The sequence below is a fragment of the Bombus pyrosoma genome, linkage group LG9, assembly GCF_014825855.1.
Source record: "Bombus pyrosoma isolate SC7728 linkage group LG9, ASM1482585v1, whole genome shotgun sequence".
In the NCBI taxonomy this organism is placed as follows: domain Eukaryota; kingdom Metazoa; phylum Arthropoda; class Insecta; order Hymenoptera; family Apidae; genus Bombus; species Bombus pyrosoma.
The window spans coordinates 5,054,042-5,078,125 of record NC_057778.1 but is presented as its reverse complement, the minus strand read 5'-3'; the positions used below and the strand labels follow the sequence as shown (position 1 = coordinate 5,078,125).

Genomic DNA, 24,084 nt, shown 5'->3' with positions numbered 1-24,084 from the left:
ACAACTTTCATTGTGATCGATGAAAGTTTCAAACACTTAACGAACAATTATCTAATATAATACTAAAGTCGATAAATATTTTAAGACACTTTCAAATGTTTCTTGATATTTAAAATAATACAAAAAATTAAACTTTAATGTTAAATCGATCCATTTTTCATCTTGTTGCCTGCAAAGTTATATTGCATACGATATACAGCATGAAAATTACATTTCGTTAAAAATAACACGGGACAATAAAGGGTTAATTACAACTAATATCTCATCGGTACATATGAACTAATGAAAACTATCACTGTAGACACTAAACTCTACCCTCACAATGATATAAATCCATCGACGAAAAGAGTTTCAGCTATTCAACGAACGCTTAAAAACCAGACAGTAATCGTGAAAATCGAAATTATTCGAAAGTGGACCAATTTACATGGTTGAAACGGTAAATCCCCGACCAAATCGGATCGATTATGCGCGAGCTTATTTCGCCTTTCTGATAACTATTTGCGGGCATAAACTTCATCACAGTGGTCGAACGATTTTCACGATTAGCCGAATTTAACGCTTTAAATGTCAAACGAGCGTCGAGCACCGCGGATTTCCAAAGTGCTCGATGTTCATGCATCGACGAAATTTCCAGCGGATCGCTCGTGTTTCCGTCATAACACGTCATGGACGTGTTATTACCAGGCTAAAAGATTGCTGTGACGTACGAGTTTCCACGTAAATCCTCTACCTTTCCTCCCCTTCTGTTTCAGTGTTTGAAATGTGACGTGCATCGACGTGTTGAAACGTTTTCTTTGAAAATAACAGCGTGATATACGATATTTTCGATTAACACGATCGTCTTGTTTGCAGTTGGACCTGTCTTTTCTTTCTTACTAACAGATTGGACAATTAACTCTTAAAAGCTATCGTCGAAAGAAATTACATTGATGCTATCATGGGTGAAATTCTATCTAAATATATCCTTTTTAATCTAGAAATAAATAAAGTCAAATAAATATAATTGATGTTATCCTTACGCTTGATATTAGACGAAAGGTGGTATTATTAAGGGACGATAATATTAAATAAAAATACGTTTGGTGTTGGATTTCACCCATGGTAGCCCTTAAGGGTTAAGATCGTTTGTGGAGCTTCTTTCCTGTTGCATGGAACTAACGCGTGGAAAGTATACATATCGTTCCTTTTTGCATTCGGGAACGAAGGAGTTTTATTGGTAAATCTTTTACTAGAAGAAAAAGGAAGGAGCTCCAATGATTTATCCGAGGATCGAACTATAAAGAATTTTGCGCTTACGATTCTGTTGAAATTAATTATACATTGGATAAAGATTACAATATTATATTATTTTTGTCCAGTATAATGATCATATTGTAAATTAACGAATTAGTTATTGATTTAATATTTCACGTGTATTCACTGTCATATTGGACAAAAGCTGTGCCACGAAAAATTCCTCCATATAAATGAAAGGAATTTAAATGATGTCGCATATTTCCAGCAGATCGTGATGAAAAATAATTCCGTCGAAAATAAAATTCCACGCATAGGACGAGTGTTTCGAAATTGCAGAAAATCATGTAAAGAAAAAAGGAAATATGGAAATGTCGTAAAATTCTTTGGTTCGTCCTCGTTCAACCATTCACTCCATCGAAACGTTGCAAAGAGAAGAATTCTACGGGGACTTTTCCAACAGTTTGCCCCCTCCGATGAATGTTCTAACGAAGCTCGAACGAGCGCGCGTTGTTTGTCGGCTCGAGACGAAAGTTGTTTAATTCGGCGACATGATGGATGTATCAGCGACTCTAGGAAAAAGCGGCAGCAATTTCTGCGATAGAAAGTCCGAATTCGGGGCGAACGAAAGACAATTAAAAAGCAACGAGCATCCATGGCCAAGCACACACGCGGATATATTTTACGTCGTCGCCCGGGTTATTCCTGGCTCGCGTGGAAATTGCAATTTTCCCGGTCGGATTACGTTCTGAACGAGGCCAGGGACACTCTCTTTCTCTTTCTAATTCGAAGTTCCGCCGGTTTTAATCGTGTAACGGTTGCGCGCTTTGGCACGCCGGAAATCGCGATAATTGATTCGAAAAGCTTCCCTTTTTTTCATCGAGATAAATCGGATATCATCGTGTTGTTTGCCGTTAATTTTCGACTGAAGTGTCAAAGTGGAGCTTCTTTGTTAGAGTTGTATAGTATTAGTTTGTTATCATTGTTGTTTATGTTTAATTGTAGTAGCGGAGAATATCTTCTTTTATTAAATTTCTACGAGAGAAATTGCCGACGCATGATGGAAACATTTTTTCCGCAGATCATCTTCTGTTAAGTTTCATTAATTGTAGGATGAAAAATTGGAATTTTATCAGAAATGTTATATCAATAGAAGATGTAAAGGAAGAGGAATAATTTACAGTCAACCAGTTTAAAAAAATATGTACATATTTTCCTTTCATCATCGAGTCGATAAGAAGACAGCTAGGCAATTATCCCGTTCTATTTGAGTTTACTCGGAATATTTTTTGATGGAAATGAATTATTCTCTTTGCAACGATTGCGGCGGAGCAAAAATATGTATAAAGCAGGGGTTGAAATATGACTTTGATTTCAGTTAGATTACTATTAATACGGGTGATGATTCTCCGTAAAAGGAATATATTCAAATTGCGTAATCCAATATTCTTTTGTGGGACTTTGTAGAATGTGTGTTTGATTAAAATCTTAGGAAATTTTTAAGCGATTAATCTTCAAGCTTCTTTTACGTTCATAGTCATAATTATATAAATAATTCAGGAAAAAAAGATGATGTGAGTAACCATTAACAGTTTTATCTGATTAATTAATTGTTGCGTAAATGCGAGAGCTTTTCAGCGTTTCAATTTGGTTTTTGATTTTTCAAAATACTTAAACAGATTCTCTTTTAACGATATTTTATTTTTCTCTATTTAAATAATCGAAATATAAAAAATAAAATTCTATACGCGTGATTTAAATATCTGAAGAAGGAAATTTTAATTCACCCCTTTAAACAGGGGTCGTTTTCTTAATAACTAGAAAACAAAAAGTAAGATTCTTTTTTGTTTCTTTTTGAAACGAAGTCCCAGATATGAAAAGTTTATGTTAAACATCTTCGATTCCTTTCGCGAAGAATCATCCCCTACACTACAGGACACCCTTTGCGTAAGAACCACTTTCACTTAACAAACTTTCATTAATCAATTTCAACCTCTGACGTGAAAAAGTGTGTGCTGCGTGTTGATTGCATTCTCTTCACCGGCATGCAACCGATCGGTGAAGATTTTTTAATTCTAAAATGCTAAACGCAGATGATGACAGTGTTTCGGGTGTCTGTTGCAGTACGGCAGTCCCGGCTCGGGGTGGCGACATCTTAACGCGAAGTGGCGTTCGCCTAGGTATTATTTGTACATATATTATATATTTATTTACCTATATGTTATACATACGTACATATATAATACGCATAAGATATATATATATATATATATATATATAGATACATAAAGAAAAGAAAAAACACCACTTACTATCACGCATTGCTCGCGACATAAATGATAATTTCACGTAAATGATAATTCGCATCGTGTAACTTGTGAACAAGAATCGATAAGCGGACGTTCTTGGCGAAGCTTCTTTTTCCATTTTATGTATTAATATTATGCCTCTGTCAATATGTGTCGAAGAATAAAACGATGTCGTTCTCCGGCGTTTGTTTCAATTCCAATCGCAACGCAACCGTGATGGGACACGTTCCATTTAAATTCGTCGAACAAACGATCGGGAATAATGAACCAACCGAGTGTTGTTTTCTTGTTTTTTCCTTTTTTTCTCTTTTTCTGTCTTTGTTCCTTTTTTTTTTTTCGTAAATTCTCTCCGCTTTACGTGACGATTCTCTGCCTCGTTGAAGGCCGAGCACGTTCACGCTGTTACATACTATGTTCGTTTTGCATGAGTATTTGTACTTTGGCGCAAATTAAACCGCAAATAAACCGTTCTGGCATACACTATTTCGTCCCCCGTTTGTTTACCTCGATCATGTACGATCCCCCTAGTGATAATTCTCTGGTAATGAGAGCAGCGAGTTCTACTTCAACCCTTAAATCAGCTCCACCGATTTTCTATCACCTCTTTGAATTATTATTGTACGACGATGGTTGTTTTGGCGATTGATTCCGTTGGTTCTTTGAAATTGATTAAATGACCCTCTTTACAAGTGGGTACATGTAAGTGATGATCAATGAGTTTGCAAATGGAAATGGTGTTAAGTTTGAGGTAACGTGATGGGTTCGACGAAATGTAAGTATAATATTATAGCGCTACGGCGGTACGTAATATATGTGAATTTATGAATTATATGTATATAATATTATACGAGTATATAACGTTAATGCGATAAAGGATTCTGCTATTTGAACTATATAAAGTGATACAATCGTAATAATAATAAAAGATAATTTTAACGATGACCAGGCTCGTAGCTTCGAAAAGTGTTAGAGCTTATACTTTTGTTCATATTTCGTTATATACAGAAAGAGTACTCTCGTGTTTCGGTAAAGACTTATAGTTACTTGTTCATTCGTGCTTTAATCGTAACAGTGTAATATACAACTAATATACAATTCCTAAGAAACATCTTTAATTCTAATTACTTAGAAATATAATAAAACAGAATTGAACAAAATGTGATGAAAACAAAATTACTAACCTGTGAATTAATCTAATGTTAAACTATTTCAGTTTAAGGGTTGAACGTACGATCCGCTGGCTCTATATAAACGATTGTTGGTTGAAAATTCGGAGGCGATAGCTAGGAAAATATTTTCTTCGTGTCTACATATATCAGACGACGCGAGAGCTCTTTTTATCGGCGTGCGTGCTCCCAAGTTGCCTGGTCGATTTCGAGATTGCATCCTGTGCGCCCAACGAGTAGTTAACTACCTGCAGCTTGTATCGTGCCACCAGCCAAGTTACACGGGGTAGGGCGTACGTGTTACTCCATATAATAACACGTTTAAAACTATCCACCGTGACTTTTTTAAAGCTGTTCGCTCTGATACATGTTTTCCGGGATAATCGTAGGAGGAAAGCTCGCGGAACACGCGCCGCGTTTGCTAATGAGCGTTCGCCCGCCACTGTTTGCGAGCTTCCCCTGCGATTCCGTGTTACATCGTCCGTACAAAACGCGTTCCTCCTGTAATTTCGTTCAGGAACGACCATCTGAACGTTTCTCGAGTTCTGCAGCATAGTAACTATTCCGTCGGATGCTAGGGAGTACGTATTTCGTTCCGTGAAATTTCCAAACAATTTCTAAAAATTATAGAACTGAATCGATAGGACGCTGTTGAAAAACCGCGTGTCGATGCTTTTTAAAACGTTCGCGGCGGTTTTTCGTGAAAGAGCGACTGTCGATGAAAGGTCCTTCGGGAGACGAGTTCCGAGCTTTGATATTTATTTGGATATTCCGAACGTAGAAGTTCACGGAATTTGGAAAAATTCTGTGCAATGAGGTTTAGCGGAAATCCTACGTTCGGTAAGTTTACGGATGTTTGAAGCTTTGAAATCGCGAATGTAGAGAAATTTAGAATATTCGAAGTCCTGTTGGCGAATGTTTGGAAATGTAGGAATTTTTGTAGGTTTTCGTTCAATGTTTATGAACGTCATGGAAAGCTTGGGAATTTAAAATCCGTGCGAATATTAATCCTCGAATGCATGATTTCTTTAAATATAACAAAAGATTTTGAAAATATTCGTCTACTCCGAAACCAGTTTTATCTTTTCGGTCCTTTTTATTTGTAAAAAGAATTTGTCTCAAAATAGCTACGAGATATATTATAGAACGTGAAAACGAATCGTATCTTATTGGTTGTATTTAAATTATTTTAACGTAATAACATCCGGATATTGAAACTATAATAGACGAAGATAATGAAATGGAAAAATAGTTGACTTTTTATTTTATTCGCTTAGATTAATACTTCGTGTTGTATAAGGCGGATTTATTTGATATTGGCAACGTAACTATATTCAACATACGGTACAGTAAGTAATAATTATCTGATTTATATTATAAAATAAAAGTACGCTATAAAATGTTAACTCTGTATGTATGCATTTAAGGATTAATAACGTCAAAACTTTGAAAATTCTAAAGTCACAATTTGAAAGTTTCAAAGCTTCTCTCATATTTAAGGAAAGTTAAATGTTTAGTCTGAATGTCCCAAGAATCCAAAATACGTACCAGGAAGCTTATTTTATCCTCAATTGTTTATTAAATTACTCCTTCTCTGATTATTACTTCTTCGACTAGTGAAGAAACTCCGTTTCTCCCGTAAAAAATTTAATGTCCCAACGCTTCCGAGATTTATCTGAACAATTATTTTTTTGAAGCTTTTGAAATCTTGCTGCAAACAGCAGATTAACGTTCAAGGCATCTCAAATTGCTTTCACTCCCTGCTAATTAAATTCGTATAATAAATCTACGGCTGTAAAATTTTCTATTCCTTAGAAAAAGTTGCAACAGCTCCCGAATTTACGAAAATTTGCATGTTGGTTAAGATATCTCGACCGAAACGTGGGAGCACGATATTTTGGGTTTCGATACTCTGTTAGCCGTGAAAATATTTGTGTCTCATCGAATCTCGACAGAAATCGCACTGCACGATACGTTTTCGCGCGGTTTTTCATTTTTGCTAGATATTTTTTATCCGTGTGGCACTGATACTTCTTTTTTTTTTTAATATACTTTCCAACGTTGTCGTAGGTGGAAACTGATTTTCCGTTTCAGTAACACTACCTCCTTTTTCAATGCATATTTTTGTTTACTACACTCAAGAGCATTTTTTACGCACAGTCATTGTGATAAAACATTAATTCAAACGTTATTTTGATTAGTGTTTGGTAGCACGCACTGGTTTGCAGTAGAGAATCTGTAAAAGATGGTCATCAAATATTTAACAAGTATTAAATAGAAGTATTGGGTTGAAGAGAAAAGTTGAATGTAATATTTGGCCATTGTTTCAGCGTTAATAAATAATCAGATTGTCGAATGCGAGTTAGAATTAACTGATTATGTATATGCACTGATAGAGATTGTGTAGGCCTCACAAGGACCAAAACATAGCAAACCCATTAAGGACCAAGCAATGAAATAATTACTAACGATCAATTTATTGCTTTATCAAGGTAAAACAAACGTATTAGAATAATAGATGGTGTTCAGAACTTTACCACGCGAATCAGAAATACAAAGAAGAGATTTTTTAATTAAAAGAACACCACCATCATAGCGTTACAAATACTCAACTTCTGCATGTGTTATTTTAAGTCATAGAAAATAGTTTGAAGAAGAGATACTGACTGAAAGAAATATTCAGCAACGTTAGAACGAAGAATTCGATGATATAAATTAACTAATTACATTATTTTCTATGAAGTAATAGCACATCGATATAATTTTTATCAAACTCCAATGAAATAAATTAGTTGACATGACAAGTGAAATATTGCGTTAATGCAAAATTGATCCTTGACGGGTTCATATTAAATGGTGACTAATCTACCATGATTAATATCAGTAAGAAAATATTAAAAGAGAACACTGAACGAACGATCGAATGACGGAAAGGTATTAAGTCGGAAATACTTTGACACCCTGCAAGTTCCACGTGGAAGGGAGAACACTGGCGTTGTAAGTTAATTAAATTTATGTCGATTTCCCTTTTGAACGTTTGTCAGCTGAGTAGACTCGATTGTAGGTGGATTTTGAGTTGAAAGATCCGAGGACTACGGCGAATGATGTTAAGGACGGGAGAATAATAATGAGGTTTGGCCGACTGTTTGTCCGCTGAACTCTCTGTTCTTTCCTTTGCAAATGAACCCATTTGTATTCAGTCGTAGGGTTAATTCGTCCCTGGTCAATATCCACGCCTAGAAGCTCTCGTTAAATTTTAGAACGTCGAGTACGTCGGTCCACGAATACACCGAAGAAGATTATTTTCAGTATAGGAACGCGATTACGAGCAATTTCACCTGCACGTGTTTGCGCTCTTCGCGCCGTTTCCGGTTCACTCCCTGCGCTTGGCGTTGATACGCCGAAGCAAATTGCTTGTTTGCGTTATGAGTTACGTAAAAGATGAAGATAGTCCGTGTTAAATTCTCTCGAAAGTTCCAGTTTCGAGGATTATTATACGTAAATATTGAAACGGTGCTGTTTGGGATAGAAGTCTTGTGGAATAAAAGTTAAGCGACCTGGTCATTATGGAAGAAATTACGGGAAAGGTTGAATAAAATTGTCGATTTATCTATCTTGGTATTTGTATTAGATTATTATATACGATATAACGTCGATTTATTATACATAGTTAATCGGCAATTTTCAATACGTTCGTCGTATGAAGTTATAGTTCTACGTCTAAGCATTCAATTGTAATAATAGAACAACGGAGTTTCACATTAATATGAATTTTGGTATATTAAGCTTCTACATATTTGTAAAATTCTAATTAGGATTTCGATTAAGAATTTACTTGTATTACCGTAATATTTAATTCATATTTTATTTACGTTCGTGTAATTCAGTTAACATAAAGTGAAAGCGAGCATCTCAAGATAGATAAATTTTAGTCAATGAAATAATAAAACAGGGTAAGAGAGAGTCCCTGGTGCTGATACGACTAGGAATAAAGTTTACGAGATTACTGGGACTTGAAATTGACGTAACTTTCTTAAGATAAAAGGCATGGCACTAAAAATGAGAAATTCCGGACCAGTGGCAATTGAATTTCTAATGGAGTGAATTAACATATATTTCAAATAATATAAAAATTTAGCCGGCTTCTTAAATCATAAAGTATAACGAAATAATAAGAGCATATGGTTCCATTGCAAGAAGTAATGACACTAAAACGTTTATATTGGATAATCAGGCTAAAAGAATTGACATACTTCAAGACAATAAATTAAGGTTTACTTAGAACAATATAGCAGTTCATCGTGTTTTTAAATAATAAAATAGATAAAGACCCATACGCGAATGAAAGCATATGGTTCTAGTACAAGAAGTAATAACAATATAATATAAAATATCTTTCATCCATATCCCTGTAAGAGATTCTTCCCTTTTAAACTTTTATTTAAATAATGCATGAATTCTTTTCCTATTTGAGAAATTATTATACGTACACGAACTTAACATAGTACGTAAACGACTATTATTAGAAATGCTTATTATTCGCGATTCCATCATTTCTATCATTTTCCATTAAATTTCATCGTAATTTAGCACAAACAAAATAATTTTTCCTGAATCTAAAGTGATATCTTATTCATTTATTTGGCGATATTATAAACACTTTTTAAAGTCTGTTATTATTTCAAAGAAATTATATTAATATAATACACACACACACACAAGAAACAGGGAGAAATTATCACAAAACATAAATTCGGGAAAAGTCATCTTCGATCAAACAATCCATCAATTCGCGATCAATTTTATAACCGAATACACAATCTAGAAACGCGAACGAAATACCAATGGACGTTAAAATTGCAGACAAACCCATTAAATGTAGTTGAAAAGTTATATCGTTCGAATAATTACGATCACGGTGCAACGTGTTTCATTCTTGCACGCACAAAGACACGCGGAACAGGGGAAATTCACGTGGTTTTACCTGTGATTGATGCAGGCTGTGCTACTTTGTTCCGCGAAATTGGCGGGTAAACGCCAGGTCCGGCGGAAAAACGGCGGAACCGGCAAGACTCGCGATAGAAGTTCGAGCCAATTTATTTGCCAATTGGAGCTTCAATTACTTTTTCAGCCGGCCTGCGTACGGCTCAGTTTTTTCTTCACTGTGCCTTGCTTTTTATTTTTTTAATCCTTCGTTTTTTTACTTTTTTCTTTTTTTCATTTTACTTCTCGTTTTACCGTCCTCGGTTTTTATCCTTCGTCAGAAATCGTCGACCATTTCGTCTCATCTATTTTGGATTTTACGCTGTCATCGATGCCGCCTCTACTTCTTTTTTCCTCGGCTGCCCGGTTTTTCTCCCTTTCATCGGATCCCGTGAACCAATTTTTCCTCGCTGGATATTAAAGTCGATTCCTCTATCACCGTGCGCGCATTCATCTCGAGAAATTTCATAGTTTTCGGAAATTCGACGTTTCCCCTCTATTTCTATCCATTTCAGCTGCGTTTCCGATATTCACGCCCCTCTGCGGCTCTTGCTACAGCCGATTAAATCGAATCTTTTTTTCTCCTGAAACCAGCTATTCCTGATGTTTTTACAAGCGGATTTCATGAAAAAAGTCTCTGGTGAAATATTTCTGATCCATTGGTTTATCTTTGTCCAAACGTTTAAAGTTAAGAGTTCGTCTATTGAAGTTAGAATTCAGTTTTTGGAATGTTTGAAATTTTTATATCGGAAATATCAGTTTATACATGTTAATCTTTATACCGTGACACGTTCTATTATATTTAGATTTTGTGGTGTACACGCATCATCATGTGCTACACATCATTATAGGATTTAATTGCATACTCCCGCTATACGATTTTTCTACTAGGTACATCATGGTTTTCACAGTATTTATGGTTTTAATGAAAGAAGATATTCAGATATATTAATTTGCATGTAGAGATCTTCAATCTGTTGCAAGTATAGTCATAATTGATAAATGATAGTTCGTATCACGTCTGTGACATTACGAGGCGTGCGTTCAATCCACGTAATAATGCACTGTTAGAATTTCAGTGATGTTTCTGCTATAACGTAACCAACGTTTGAGACATTTTTCACTATAGGTGAAAATCTATAGAAAAGACACAGAAATTTTGAAAAATCAATCTTTCTTATTAACCCCATAGGAGGGAAATATTTTTAAAAGGAATCGTTTACGAATGTTCCCAAAAGTTGAAAGAAAAACTCTCGACACTCTATAGGTTTCATGAAAAAAAGATTTATTTTCCTTTTAAATTTTGCGAAAGTTAATAAACAACTGTCAGAGTTAATTGTTCGTCATCACAGCTTTTACGATGAAAATTGTTTTTCTTTTAACTTGCGCCAACATTTGAGAAACAATTCTCAGGGCTGATTGTGCCCCGTCCTTCCATAGGTTTAATAATAAAAATTGATTTTCTTTCGCTTTTATAAACGCTGATGAATGAACCACGTTGATCAAGCCCATGAATTGGAAAGTACAGGCAAGTGATGATGCTACGAACTCTGTTTTTCAAAAACCTTCGAGTTCGCCATATTATTTGTGCCATTTTCTGAATAAACTTACGGAGACAAGTCATTTGTGTAATTGGCGTTGAATATTAATGGTGTTAAATTAAAAGTTAATAAAAGTGAACCAAAAAAAAAAAAAAAAAAATGAAATTGATCAGTTTGACTTCTTAGAGGCTCAAATAATTCCGCGAATTAATTATTCCTACATACGGTTAGTAGCGAAAAATATATGTCTCTCTTAACTTTAGAGATACTGAGCGTAAGGTGAACGTTCTTTCTAAGATTGAAACGGTAAATCAAAGAAAACTGGACTCACGAAGAAAGACGATATAGACGCACTTATCACGTTGCCATTGTTAGACATAACTGCCGGTGTATTCTTTGCTCGACTTGGGAACCTGCCTGGCTTGTTGAAACTTCCTATACCGAGGCGGAACGTTATCTTTCAGCTTCATGTTCAGTGTCAGGAACACGTAGAAGTCGCATGGAATTAGATATATTTCAATAGTAGAATAATATGTATAGTTCTTGTTTCGTAGAAACTATACGTATATTGAATTCACATTCATAAAAGTAAGTTTAGCGACACATCCGATAACTGAGACAGCTGCGAAACGAATGTTAAAGAAACTTAAAAAAGAAATAATAATAATATAAAGATTCCCAATGGGTTAACTCGTCTTCTCCGGTTAATAGGTTGATCGCATAATATTTTACACATTTACGAGTTTTATATGTGGAATATAAATCTATTTATCTATATGAAATAGGAAGACAGGATCGGCGAATGTGGTTACGTAACAGTCTTTACGCGACTTATGATTACAAAGTATACTTATGATCATAGAGTAGTGGGGTAAGCGATTCAGTTTGCGAAATTGATCCAGAATAAGCCAAGTCTTCGTCGCAAGGAAATCCTGCAGTCGAAGCCAAGGATTTTAGCTATACGTTTTCCATAATGGCATAGTTATAGCTATAATAGTTCCTCGTGACCTGTTTTTTTCTTTTCTCCGTCACAATGTCGGTAAAAGGACGAATGAAATTGCGATGAAGTGAATATTACGACTAAAGAGGTAGAAATTAATCGAAACATCGTGAAACAACGAATAAATGAAATAACAAGTAATGAAAATCATTGCAAAAAGAAAAGAGGGTTTTCTCTACAACAGGATAATGAAATTGAAATTCAAAATGATATTCTCGAATTCAGCGATTACTTCGTGATGTGTGATGAAATATGTACATATGTACGTACTTGTGTATGTTGATATCATCAGTAAATATATTCATAAAGATATGAGCGAGAGAAAAATTGAATTGATAATAAAAAGTTTAAATCATATCAGTGGGTACCGTTACGGTACGTTTTATTATTTTTATCGTCCAATATTTTTTGTATCATGTCGTCATATTAAATTCCTGTTCTTTAGGATTATCCTGTAATGAAACCACGGTTAATGGATGGTTCACGATAACTTATCATTAGCCGAGCCAAGATATTCAAGCCATTCAAGCAAGATTTTGTCCTCGTAGTAGCCAAAAGGATAAAAAGTCCACCGTTACTTCGGTACATAGGATTAAATCTTTTAAAATAATATTTTATAATAAATGTTAAAGGTTGAATGTCGTGCTTTATTAATAGTTGACTGTTTAACACGTTGACTGCCACGATGCTCATCGATGGTTAGTGAATTTTGTACAATGTTTAAGATAAGATAAATTTTATGGAACAACAAATTTTCAACAACGTGAATGATATAGATAACACTGCCAAAAAAAAAGAAAAAAAAATATTGACGCAACTACAATATAATATTTTGCAAATATTAAATGTTACAGTGTATATTTCAATGTATTTGCTCTCAGAGAGAAATATATAAAAGTCGCATGACAGTTATCTTATTACACAATTTTGTGATCCCTGTCTAATGTACACTTGCCTTAATGATCGTAAATATAATTTCCATACGTATCTTCAAATTTCTTCCAACCTCTGCCAATATAATCATCGTGGTAGAGTGCCATAACTGGACTTTTAATACGCATTAAAAAAAATTGAAACATATAAAAACACGAACGTCGAATTCACATACCTAAGACGTAAAAATACATAAGAATTTAAAATATAATACTCGTTGGAACATTCGACGGATGAAACAAGCGTTTGCTTTGTTTTTCGCTTGTATTTATGAAAATATGAATTTGCATAAAAATCTGCCATCTACTCGCAACAGCGCCAATGAAAAAATGTTTCATACAACACGCATGACATATTCGTGAAACGTTTCCACTACTAGTTTCGACTACTAGCGTGAGCTACTGTTAGGTTGAACGCGTCTCGAAACAGGTGCACGAAACGTAGACAACAAGGCTTAGAATTATTTATCAGGATGATCATTGAGGTCCGTAATTCTATTGCGCTTCCGATGCACTGTCATCGGTGGAAGCGGTGAAACTGGCGTCGTCTCTGTTTCACAGTCTACACGGCCACGTTGATAATTAATTCGCCGTGAAATAGGGATCGCAGAGGGTCTCCCCGCGGGCTGAGGGCGCCGCAGCGGTCGTATATCGCGGCGAAAGCTGTAATGCGAGGTTATTAACGATCCTGTCGTCGTGGAACTCGCCTTTTGCTCACGCGTTACGTAACAACGCGGCAATGCCTCAATCCGATAACACGGCCGCATTCACGTGACGTCAATACGTTTGCGTAAACCAGACGATCGATCTCCCTCCTCGTTTTATCGGCCGCGTTTTTTGGCACACATTACAACCCCTCTACCCTTTCTGTTCGAGTATCTTGCGACGCGATTGTGCGTGTAATTTTTCTGCTCTTTCGCTTTTATTATTTTTAAGCGAACTCTGAAAGGGACACACCCTCGTTTATGATCGTTACAACGATAACGTTTACGAAGAAATTGGGAATGTCATTAGCGGATTATGGATTTTAATGCATCTACGGGGAATTTAAAGGTAAAATGTACGCGATGAATATGATACGTAATAGTAGACGAGTAGAATAATCGTTGCAATATCAAGTGGGTAAAACAAATGCTTGGGTTTCAGATCTTTAATCGTATTAAATTGTATAAAAATATATATATAAGTTACTAAGATTTTATATTATGAATTTGATTTTTCAATTGAGCAAAATTAAAATGTCATCAAGTTACTCGTATGTTGAATATTAGGATTAGAAATAAATTTGTTCTTTGTATAGGGAAATTAAATTAAGTCAATCGGAAGGGATATCAACTTGGAATTCTTCCACTTTGGGATACTTTTTAGTTATGAATCCATTGAAATAAAAGAAGTTGTGATTGGATATTTGTTGCATTAATTTAATAGAATTATCAAGGGATTTACCGTAGATGTGAATTGCAAAATTGTTCGAAATCTCTCACGAATCAGTGGACATCTTTGACCTTAGGTAATTATTAGGTAATTCTCGTAGGATCTCGAGTATGTAATCCACCTTGATCATTGGGAGATTAGGTGATGATAGTAGGTCAATGTAAGGACCAGGCCCAAGGGACAACAGACCCCGTGTCCATAAATTGCTTGTACGCCATGGGTTTACAATACGTCTGCCTATCCTTCGACACATCTGTTTATATTGTCGCACAGAAATACAGACTTTCTAGGTTCTAACAGCTATTTTTTTTTAAGACATTAGTTAAACCTTTTTCAGCATAAGAATTTTAATTACTTTATGATACTTCTTTACGCTATTTTTACAACATAGAAAATTTGATTATCGTGCTTTAGATAATAGCTACATTCCATTATAGAATAGCTGTCTGATTATCCTAAATTAATGTCAAAAATTTCTTTCTTAATTGGACAGTGACCTCCTTTTTAACTCTCTCCCTCTCTTCAATCGTAGACTTTTATTTGGAACAATTAGCTCATAATTTATAATTCATATGAAAAGCCTCAAGACTCCACATATTTAGCTGCAATTAGAATCGTTTCAGATTCATTTTCAGTAATAAGAAGGCAGCTACAATATTGAAATAATATTTATAGTTATTAATAGTTTTTAGAAGGGGGAGAAAGACGTAGGTTTCGTATCGAAAGCTACAAAAATTTATTAGTACGATTATTAGTTTGACCGTCAATTTTAGCTGGTTTGTGTTGCGTAACTCAAATTATTATGGAAAATAAAGCTTCCTACTTATCGCAGCAACGTCTTCAATTTTCAAATTTTCTCATTTGCTGAGGCCCGAGAGATAGCTACGCGAAACTAATATTTTTTTCGTTTAAGAAGGACGATTTAGATCGTAAAGGTTCAAACTTTGGTACTATGAATCCCTGCTCAAAAATATTCCAATTAATATACATCATTCGTTCGAACAAGGAGCCATTCCGTCTCGCACGCGGTTCATTGAATTTGCGAAATTGCGAATTTCTATGTTCCAAAGTTGGGAAATCCTTGGCCCCCGAGTAGTAGGAAGTTACAAGGGTTTCAATTTGTACCATTCAAATCCAGACGATGCTTCCTTCCCTTACGATTAATCTAGTGTGGCGTCAAGATCGATCGATGCGCTCTTTCTGGTTCCGAGCTGGGTTAAGTCCGATCATCGACACACTAGCCTTAATTACTTTGCTCAGCAAGTTGCACGTCAATCGGAAAGCTTTCTGCTCGAGCTGGGCGAAGAAAAGTGATGGACCACCCAGATTAGCGATTCCACCTTAAAGGCGTCTTAATGGTTACACGATCTATTTTCCCTTAAGGAAAAAAAGTTTCGCTGAATCAAAATCAAGCTGAACGATGATTTCAATATCGTTAGGAAAATAAAGTGCAATTTATTCGATTTCATACACTTATTCGTTTGAACGCAGACTTTATTCAGTCAGATTAAATCAGTTTCAATTGTAATTAAGGTGTATCAAAAATTTGTTAAACTCCACTCGATATTGTTCGTAATTTATTATTAAAATATTAACACACGCTCGATAATATACCGTTTGTTTTATCTTTCACTTTAAAAGTATATAATGCATCATTTTTTCTTTTTTCTATTTTTCTTTTTGGTTTCTTACGCACGACTTGTCATGTTTTCTCGTATGCTAGTATAGTTATTCTATGGAGAACTTTACAAGCTCGATTGTTCCCAATCGTCACACCAGTAGAACTTCTATTCCGAAATTTACCAATTTATTGCACCAGTTAACGAACACGAACAATTTCTGAACGGTAATGAATTTTTAAACGAATTATTTATCAAACTTTCTCGTTCCTCTTACGCAAGAGAACCGATCACAGCTTGTGATATTTCTCTAATGGTATTAGTTTCGTTGTGCCGAAGAAACTTAGTCAATCAAGCACCAATCAATGCGGGTGAACAATTTTCGAACAATAATACAATTCTACCCAAACTCTCATCAAATTCTACAATTCCACTCACGTTTATTACAAGCTCCAAAGACAGCCCGAAAAGTAAACGATCCTGGCGTCGGCAATCCCATCGTAAGTCCTTTCCAAGCGAACCAATCGAACTCGTCCCGTGCAAGCGAAGATTTCCCTGCCCTGGAAATTCAAACGATGACCAATGAAGGAACTATTTTCGCGTGGGAAATCGGTTGCAAACAGCCATCGAAACTGAAGCAGCGATGCGCACGAACGACGTTGATCGTCGACGGAAGCGTTTCACGATTCCAGGCAACCGGATTCGCCCGGTGACGTAATGCAAACGAGAAGAGAAGAAAACTTCTTCGAATCACGAAGTCGAACGTTTCACACTCGATTGACACGTCACTGGGTTTCATCCTCTCGCTCAGCCAGGGAGAAACTTCCACCAATTTCACCCAGCTATTTTCTCTTCATCCATTTTTCCTTCGTGTTCGCGTTTTCCTAGACGCAACAACCTTTTAGGAATATATCCGCGAGTGGACGTGCCACGTCGGAATTTAATGTCCCGTGAAACGAGCCTTTCCTCTCGTCCGGCTTGCTTCCGAATTCGCCACCTCTCACCCCCTTTATCATTACGCGTACAGTTGCAACCGCATAAAACGACATCACGGGCTTCGCTGACAAACACTCGCTAATAGAATATCCTCTTGAAAATTGTGGCTTTTCCGCCGGAGAATCTGGTTAGTCGGTTGCGTAAACGATGATTTTATAAAGGACACGTAAGATGTTTCGTTGGGTTTCTGTTTTTAAGAAGATTTTATCGATTGGTGTTATGGCCTTTAGGTAGATACATTGGTTTTATATGCAATTTTTCGATATATTAGTTTGGTAATATTTTCAATGGTTATTTAAACATTTTTATTATAGATCAGACATACCTTCGTTCGTAAGAATTAGGACACTTAGAAAAGAAGAGACAAGCTTGACAAATCATCACGAACTTTCACGATTTTCATCACTGATGAATTAGTTATTAATATTCTGCTTCTATGATGACAATTCTATGATATGATATTTTCAATTCGTAAATGATCGTTCATGTCTCCGTTACATTGTGCAAATTCTGTTAAGTCAAATGTTTTATATGCTTCCCGATAAAAATTATGATTCGGTGGAATGAAATTGGAGAAGTCAATGTTTAGTTTAATTCCCCTATGGAGGTTTAAATTGCGTAATTTCAGAAGAAAGGTAATCACGCATCGATTCTACTGCTGTTCTAACGGTGGATCGATATTCGAAATACTTTTTGACTACATTCGGGATGCGCCATTCCGATCGCGAAACTTTTCGTGGCTGCGTTTCATTTATCTCCCGCTGGCAGACACAGCCGCTCCTATTCTGTAAAAAAATTACGGCACACCGATAAATCTGATTTCTACCGAAAGTTTTCCATACGATAGTCGTTCGCGATTCCTCATGATTTGTGGAGAAAAAATGGCCCTCCCTTTCAACGGTGGTATTCTGATGAGAAATCAACGGAAATGTTTCGGATATCGACGGACAAATTTTACCATTCGCGTCAACCTGAATTTGTTTTTTTCCATTTCCAACGACTTTCGACTCTGTTTTTTGATGATACGTATTATTGGGAATTTATTGCAGTCGAATTTTTGCAAAAAAAGATATTGCAATTGCTGCATTGTATAATTTCGAACGTGTTAATTAGACTTTTAAATTTAATATATTGCATTTACCTAGAAATACGTAATAACACTTTTCTTCTTCGTTTTAATTACTTTTCAACACTTTTTCATTTTATAAACGGCGATATTTCCTGTATAAATAAAATAAAATCGTAATTGTAGTTTTTTTTTTTATTTATATTTCCTCTAACATAGCGATCCGTACGTTGTTTAAAGTTAATATGGTGAAATATTGGCTAAACTATTTTCTCGGAAGCAAACGTCAAAAATGTTGAAGGAGGAAGATGACGAGACAGAATGTCGGAGGGTATGTGATTCGAGGTGAAATGCTGAAAATTGATGCATTTATCGTCGTCGAATAACAAACAGTTTATTCATGAAATCTGTCAGTTTCGTTTACACCGGACTAAAATCAAGACTGTGTTTGTAAAAGCAATACGCGGAACCACAGTTTGCTGTTTAAATATCAAATATCAATGTTGTTCGCATATTGACGCTGTCACTGTTGTGGTTTCGAGCTGAAATCCTTTCGTAATATGATAGATTTTTTCGCGTGATTCGCGCTCGATATAATGTAATTGCTTTTTCCAAAGAAAAATTTTATTAATGAAATTGAATTAAAAGTTTGATATATCGCATTATATTTGTAGCTCTCACAGCTTCAATTTAATTAAAATAAAAAAATAAGATTCTTGTATTTATGTATAGAGGTTTGTATAATTTTGAAGCAAAATATTTTGTTAACTGCAAATACTAAAATGTTTCAGTAACTGGTAAATTTCGTTTGAACATTTTTCATATTATTCCCTGTTTTGAAACGCAAATTTTGATTTATGACCAGATCGGAAGAGGAAACTGCTACTTCAAACTAGAAGTACGCTTTTCAAGAATCGTCAAACTAAAAATTCGTTTTTTTTTTTTAGGGATCGTGAAATTAAGAATTACTTATATAATAATAATTAATAATTATTTAAAAATAATAATTAAGAATTATGCATATAAAAATACACTACTTCAGGCGTAAGAGTAAAAATAGTATTTGCATATAGCTTTATTCTCCAATGAGGCATTTTTTAAATCAGGTTTTACTTCATAATATCAACTTTACTCGTTACGTTCATAACATAAAATTTTTGTAATCCTGAAAATACTACTATCCGGTACGAAATATAATAAATTTGGTGTTAATTAGCACGTAAATGCTACACTAAATACGATAGCACGTAAATACTTTTTATAGTCGCTGTGCATAGATAAAAGATAAATAAGTATTGTACTTTTTGAAAGACAAAGAAAAAATAAAAAATTATACATAACGTACCGAATATGTTATAGATGGATGTTTAACAGTGTGACAATTTTTTCGTTACATTATACGAATACATAAATTATTTCAGCTTCCCTTAGATAGACAGAAAGATGGTAAAATATTTGATAAAAATCAACGTTATGTTGTTCAATCAGTATAATTCTGCCTTGAATATATTCTCGAAAATAGTAATTCAGATGGAACAAATGTTCATAATGTTTCATCGATTCTCCCTAAAATTGTCACGACTGGCTGATTTTAATTAATACATGTTGCATCCAATGCATACAGGCCGAGCCAGTGTTTGCACTTTAAACAATATTCTGCATAATAACGCGTCGCTCGCCGATAGAATCGATTTGCCAACGGCACGGAGACCTTTTTTGCTTATCGAGATCGTTGAAAACGTTGGTGACACGTTAAAAATGCGCGTACCACGCTTGCACATCCCAGATAGTAATTTCCGTCGAAGTTGTAATTTGTTTGCTGGTTTACACGATCGGAGAGCCGTTTTCCAAGTATAAGAAAAATTTGAAATTTTTATGCGTCCGTGCTGGAATTTCGAAGCGTGTCGCGAAGATAAAGCCTTGATAAATTATTTTCTAGTTCCAGCAATATATTTCGTATAATTAATCTTCGATACCCGATGTCCTTTTTCCTCAATTTTAATTTTCGCGCAAATAAATTTTAGAATGATTCGTTACATTTGGAAAATATATATACATAAATACAATTATGATACAAATATTCGATATAAATTTCCTTTTAAGAAAAAGTATTTATTTTTATAGGCAGAAATCGTATTTATTTAAATACGATAAAACGTGCGTGAATTATCAAAGATAATCGTCGATCTCGAAATCTTCTACATTGTCCGCAATATTGTTATTGAAAATACAGATATTATCATCACATTTCTTTTTATAAAATGAAACACTTAAGCACTTATTGTTTAGGTTTAAATACATGTTGATTTCCTCTTTTTCAAAGCAGGTACATACGTTTCGATAAGGAACTGAAAAATTAGCAAATATAATTATTTTCATTTTCTAAATTATATTCGACGACTTAAATTTGAATGAACCTTTCTACAATCTGTGTGTATAAAATGCGTAGTTATACAAACATTTTACGTAATAAGATAATGGACAGCGAGATAAATGCACATAGATTGTATAATCTTTTAATCAACCCTTTTTTTATATAATCTATATATTTTTATTGTATAATCTCTTCCTATCTATCTGTATTTATCACACAGATACGTTACATGATTTTGTAATCTAGCTGTAATCTCTTTATATGCTTTACATTCTTAAAAGGTAACTTTAATCTCCATTACTTATCATTATCTTCTTTTTATAAACGAATTATATATATCAGAAAATGAAAAAGACACTTTAAAATTGTAATTTATTCTGTAATCTATTGAAAGAAAATCAAAGGCTTCTTGTACTAATATTTCGATACTAACTATCTTTATAATAATATGTAATATACAATATATGAAAATTATATGTAATATCTTTATTAACAAAATTTCTGTTTCTATTATTTTCACAAAATCTCAATTGGCAAAAAAAAAAAAAAAACAAAACAAAAAGAATGTTTTAATATTTCTATTTTCCAACACAAGAAACGCCACACACTTTTCACATTCACATTCTTCAATAAACTATCCTTTAGAATTATATATTTCAATCGTCGACTTTCGCCATCGTTTCAACTTTTTCGACGAAATTTACCCGCACAACAGCAGGGACAGCCTAAGACGTCAAAACCGAAGATTTTCACGGTGAAACAAACGTTGGCTGGCGTACAACCGTTCGCGTTAATTACTGAAACTTTAGGAATCGCGTGCGTCACGGAATAAAAGAGAATACTGTATCCGCTGGGATTATCCCTCCGAAAGATGCTGTCACTGCAAACTGTCGGCCGACATTTTTCTGTGGCCACGGTTTTTTCACGTTTCATGCTTTGCCCCTGTCGCGTCGCGTCGCTTTGATCTTCCTCGGCCTCAGAATCCTCCGCGTCCATTTATATCTCCGCGAGCTACGAATCGAGGTTGAACACGAGCATAGCTCGCTGGAATTTAAATCATTCATTACGCTCTCGTCGTTGTTTGTAACTCGTGGATCTCGTGCGCAATTATCGTTTCGATGAACCTTTGAAATTTCGATGTCGTTGACATTAAGCGACAGAGAACGTGAAAACTGTTATTCGCGTTCAAGAATGTATTTAGGAATATTCGGGGAGTTGATGGATCTTTCCGTTGCACTTGAATTATATTTGGAGAATATGGGAAGTATAGGGTATTTAAATTGGTTTGCGTCTGTCTAAAAATGTGTTGGATATTTGAAAATACTATTTAGGTATATTTAGAAATATTTGGGAATATTTTTTATCTATCTGCTTGCTATCTAATGTTTGTTATCATGTAATTGTAATCCTATAATAATCTATAATATGTTTGCTATCTAATCTGTGCTCGTCTGAAGATGTTCGCTACATCTGAGAAAAAGTTAACGATCTTGGGATAATCTTCGATGAGATTTATTGGAAATAAATTGACAAAAGATTAAGGAAAGAAACCCAAATAAGAAGAAGGTTTTTATAGTTTGTACTCGGTGGAGTATTTATCTTTAACTTGATTTATATTTGTCTGGGAATACTTGGAATATTTAAAAACAACAATAAATAGTTTAAACTTCGGAAATAGTAAAGAAACGTTGTAGAAATTGTCTCCTATCGAGCGTTAGTTTTACGTTAATTTATATAACAAGCAACGGAGGGTAGCTGGTTTATGGATTTTACTGTGAATGTAAACTTTAAGCTTCCGATTTCAAGAAAGGCGATTCTTTTTCAGGAACTAGCTGATTGAAATATAGACCGTTCCTATTTATATGTTCTTAAGTGCACATTTTAAAACTCAGGAAGTGCTTTCAAGCAAACACGTGTTCATTAGATGTTAAGATTCAATACACATGTAGAACATCCCTGTTTCCTAAGAGGGAAACATTTCCTGAAAGTGGAAAAAGGAGCTTGCCTCGAGTTATTCCGAGCTAGCAAGATTTTCCATATCTGAAAGTTACATTATTTAGCGAAAAGAAATTTTTTGAACGTAAATTAAAGGTGGAAATAATTTGTTTTCAATATTATACGCGTAATATTAGTATACAATTACACGGTATATTTCAATGAAATTCTCAAAGTTTAATTTATTTTTAAAAAATTAATTTTTTTGAAGCTCTTTTTTACAAGTAATTTTTAATCCTTAATCGTCGTGTTTGCGTTAAAAGTAGCTGCTACTCGCATTTCTTAAAACTCGAATTAATTTACATCTTTTCTATAATTTGCTATAAGATGGTTCACTAATCGAGAAACGAATCCAGCTAGGAATCCGGTTAGATACACTAAGTAAATTATTCGCTGTGAATTTTCCATTATCCGTGTTTATCATTACTTAGATCACATGCAATTGAATGCAGAAGCAGGATATTTCCACGACAACGTCTCCAGTGAAATTCGCGTCCAGAGAACGACTCCAATCGAAATAATTCAAGACAGTTCTATCTGGAGAATTGTTGCAGCCAAGCGATGTTATATTCAAAAGAATACTGAGGCTAAATTGCTTTATATTTTAACTCTAATCCTTTCTGCCTTAGAACAAATTTTTCTTTATTGCTCGTGCCTTTAATCTCGCAGTTTGAGAAGTTTTAAATTATTTAAGAATGTTACTTCGATCTACATGTGCATTCTGACCTCATTATCGCTTAAAATATGCGAGTTTCATATGACGTGAACCAAATAAATAAATGAGAAGAGGTTATTTTTAAAGAAGCTTCAAGCTCCTCGAAGAAAACTTAAAATAATTGTTACTTTCTTCAATTGGGACCATATGCTGCTCTACTTTGAAATTATCGTTCGATTATTCATTTAAAGAGACCGAACGTAAAAAAGCTATTTGCTCGGTAAAAATTATTTTTAGAACTTACCTTTCTAAAAACCTCTTTTCCCATTTAGTTCAATATTATCTGCTCCGTAAAGTCGTTCAGCCTCGTTCGGAATCCTCGATGCATTATCCTCCACTTCAACAACTGTTTAAAATACTCAACGTTTCCCTACGTTCAAAAATATCCTCCTGTAATTTCTTCCAACTATTTGAAAGGTAACTTCGTGATACGAAGTGGTTTCCTGCAACAAGCGATATAAATGAAAATAGTGATTTCATACCGGACAAGAATCGTTCGATACGACATAATATGACTTTTATTCTTTGGAAAATCAAGTTTAAAGATCTTAACTTGTTGGATTTTTAGAAGAAGGAAGACTTTTTCCAATATGTTTACTTGTTAAAAAAGAAAATCGTTATTTTCTATAATATCCATTATCTTCGTTCACTCTTAAAAACAATTAATAAATACTTGATTTCTAATTTTAGTTAATCAAGGTTAATCAAGAATATCCAA

The 24,084-nt window shown here is 34.5% G+C and overlaps 1 protein-coding gene and 1 long non-coding RNA gene across 20 annotated transcripts in view; one reads left to right on the top strand and one right to left on the bottom strand.

Annotated features, from left to right (window-relative positions):
* The window catches only part of LOC122571239 (tropomodulin), a 140,255-nt gene that overhangs the window by 87,826 nt on the left and 28,345 nt on the right, over positions 1–24,084 (top strand). For 9 of the 19 annotated variants that reach the window (XM_043734782.1, XM_043734785.1, XM_043734784.1 and 6 more), the window contains one exon: positions 3,361–3,724. The exons of 2 other annotated variants lie outside the window; for them this stretch is intronic. Coding sequence is in view for 4 of the 17 variants with exons in the window: in XM_043734778.1 (XP_043590713.1) it covers positions 3,361–3,395 (35 nt within the window). In the remaining 13 variants the exon portion in view is untranslated. Of the gene's footprint in view, positions 1–3,360; positions 3,725–12,680; positions 12,813–24,084 lie in introns of those variants that run through there. 8 more of the 19 variants (XR_006317998.1, XR_006317995.1, XR_006317996.1 and 5 more) reach the window with 3 other exon arrangements.
* The window catches only part of LOC122571242, an 81,139-nt gene continuing 80,137 nt past the window's right edge, over positions 23,083–24,084 (bottom strand). Inside the window, exon 3 of the long non-coding RNA XR_006317999.1 lies at positions 23,083–23,809. This is a non-coding gene — a long non-coding RNA (uncharacterized LOC122571242). The remainder of the gene's footprint in view (positions 23,810–24,084) is intronic.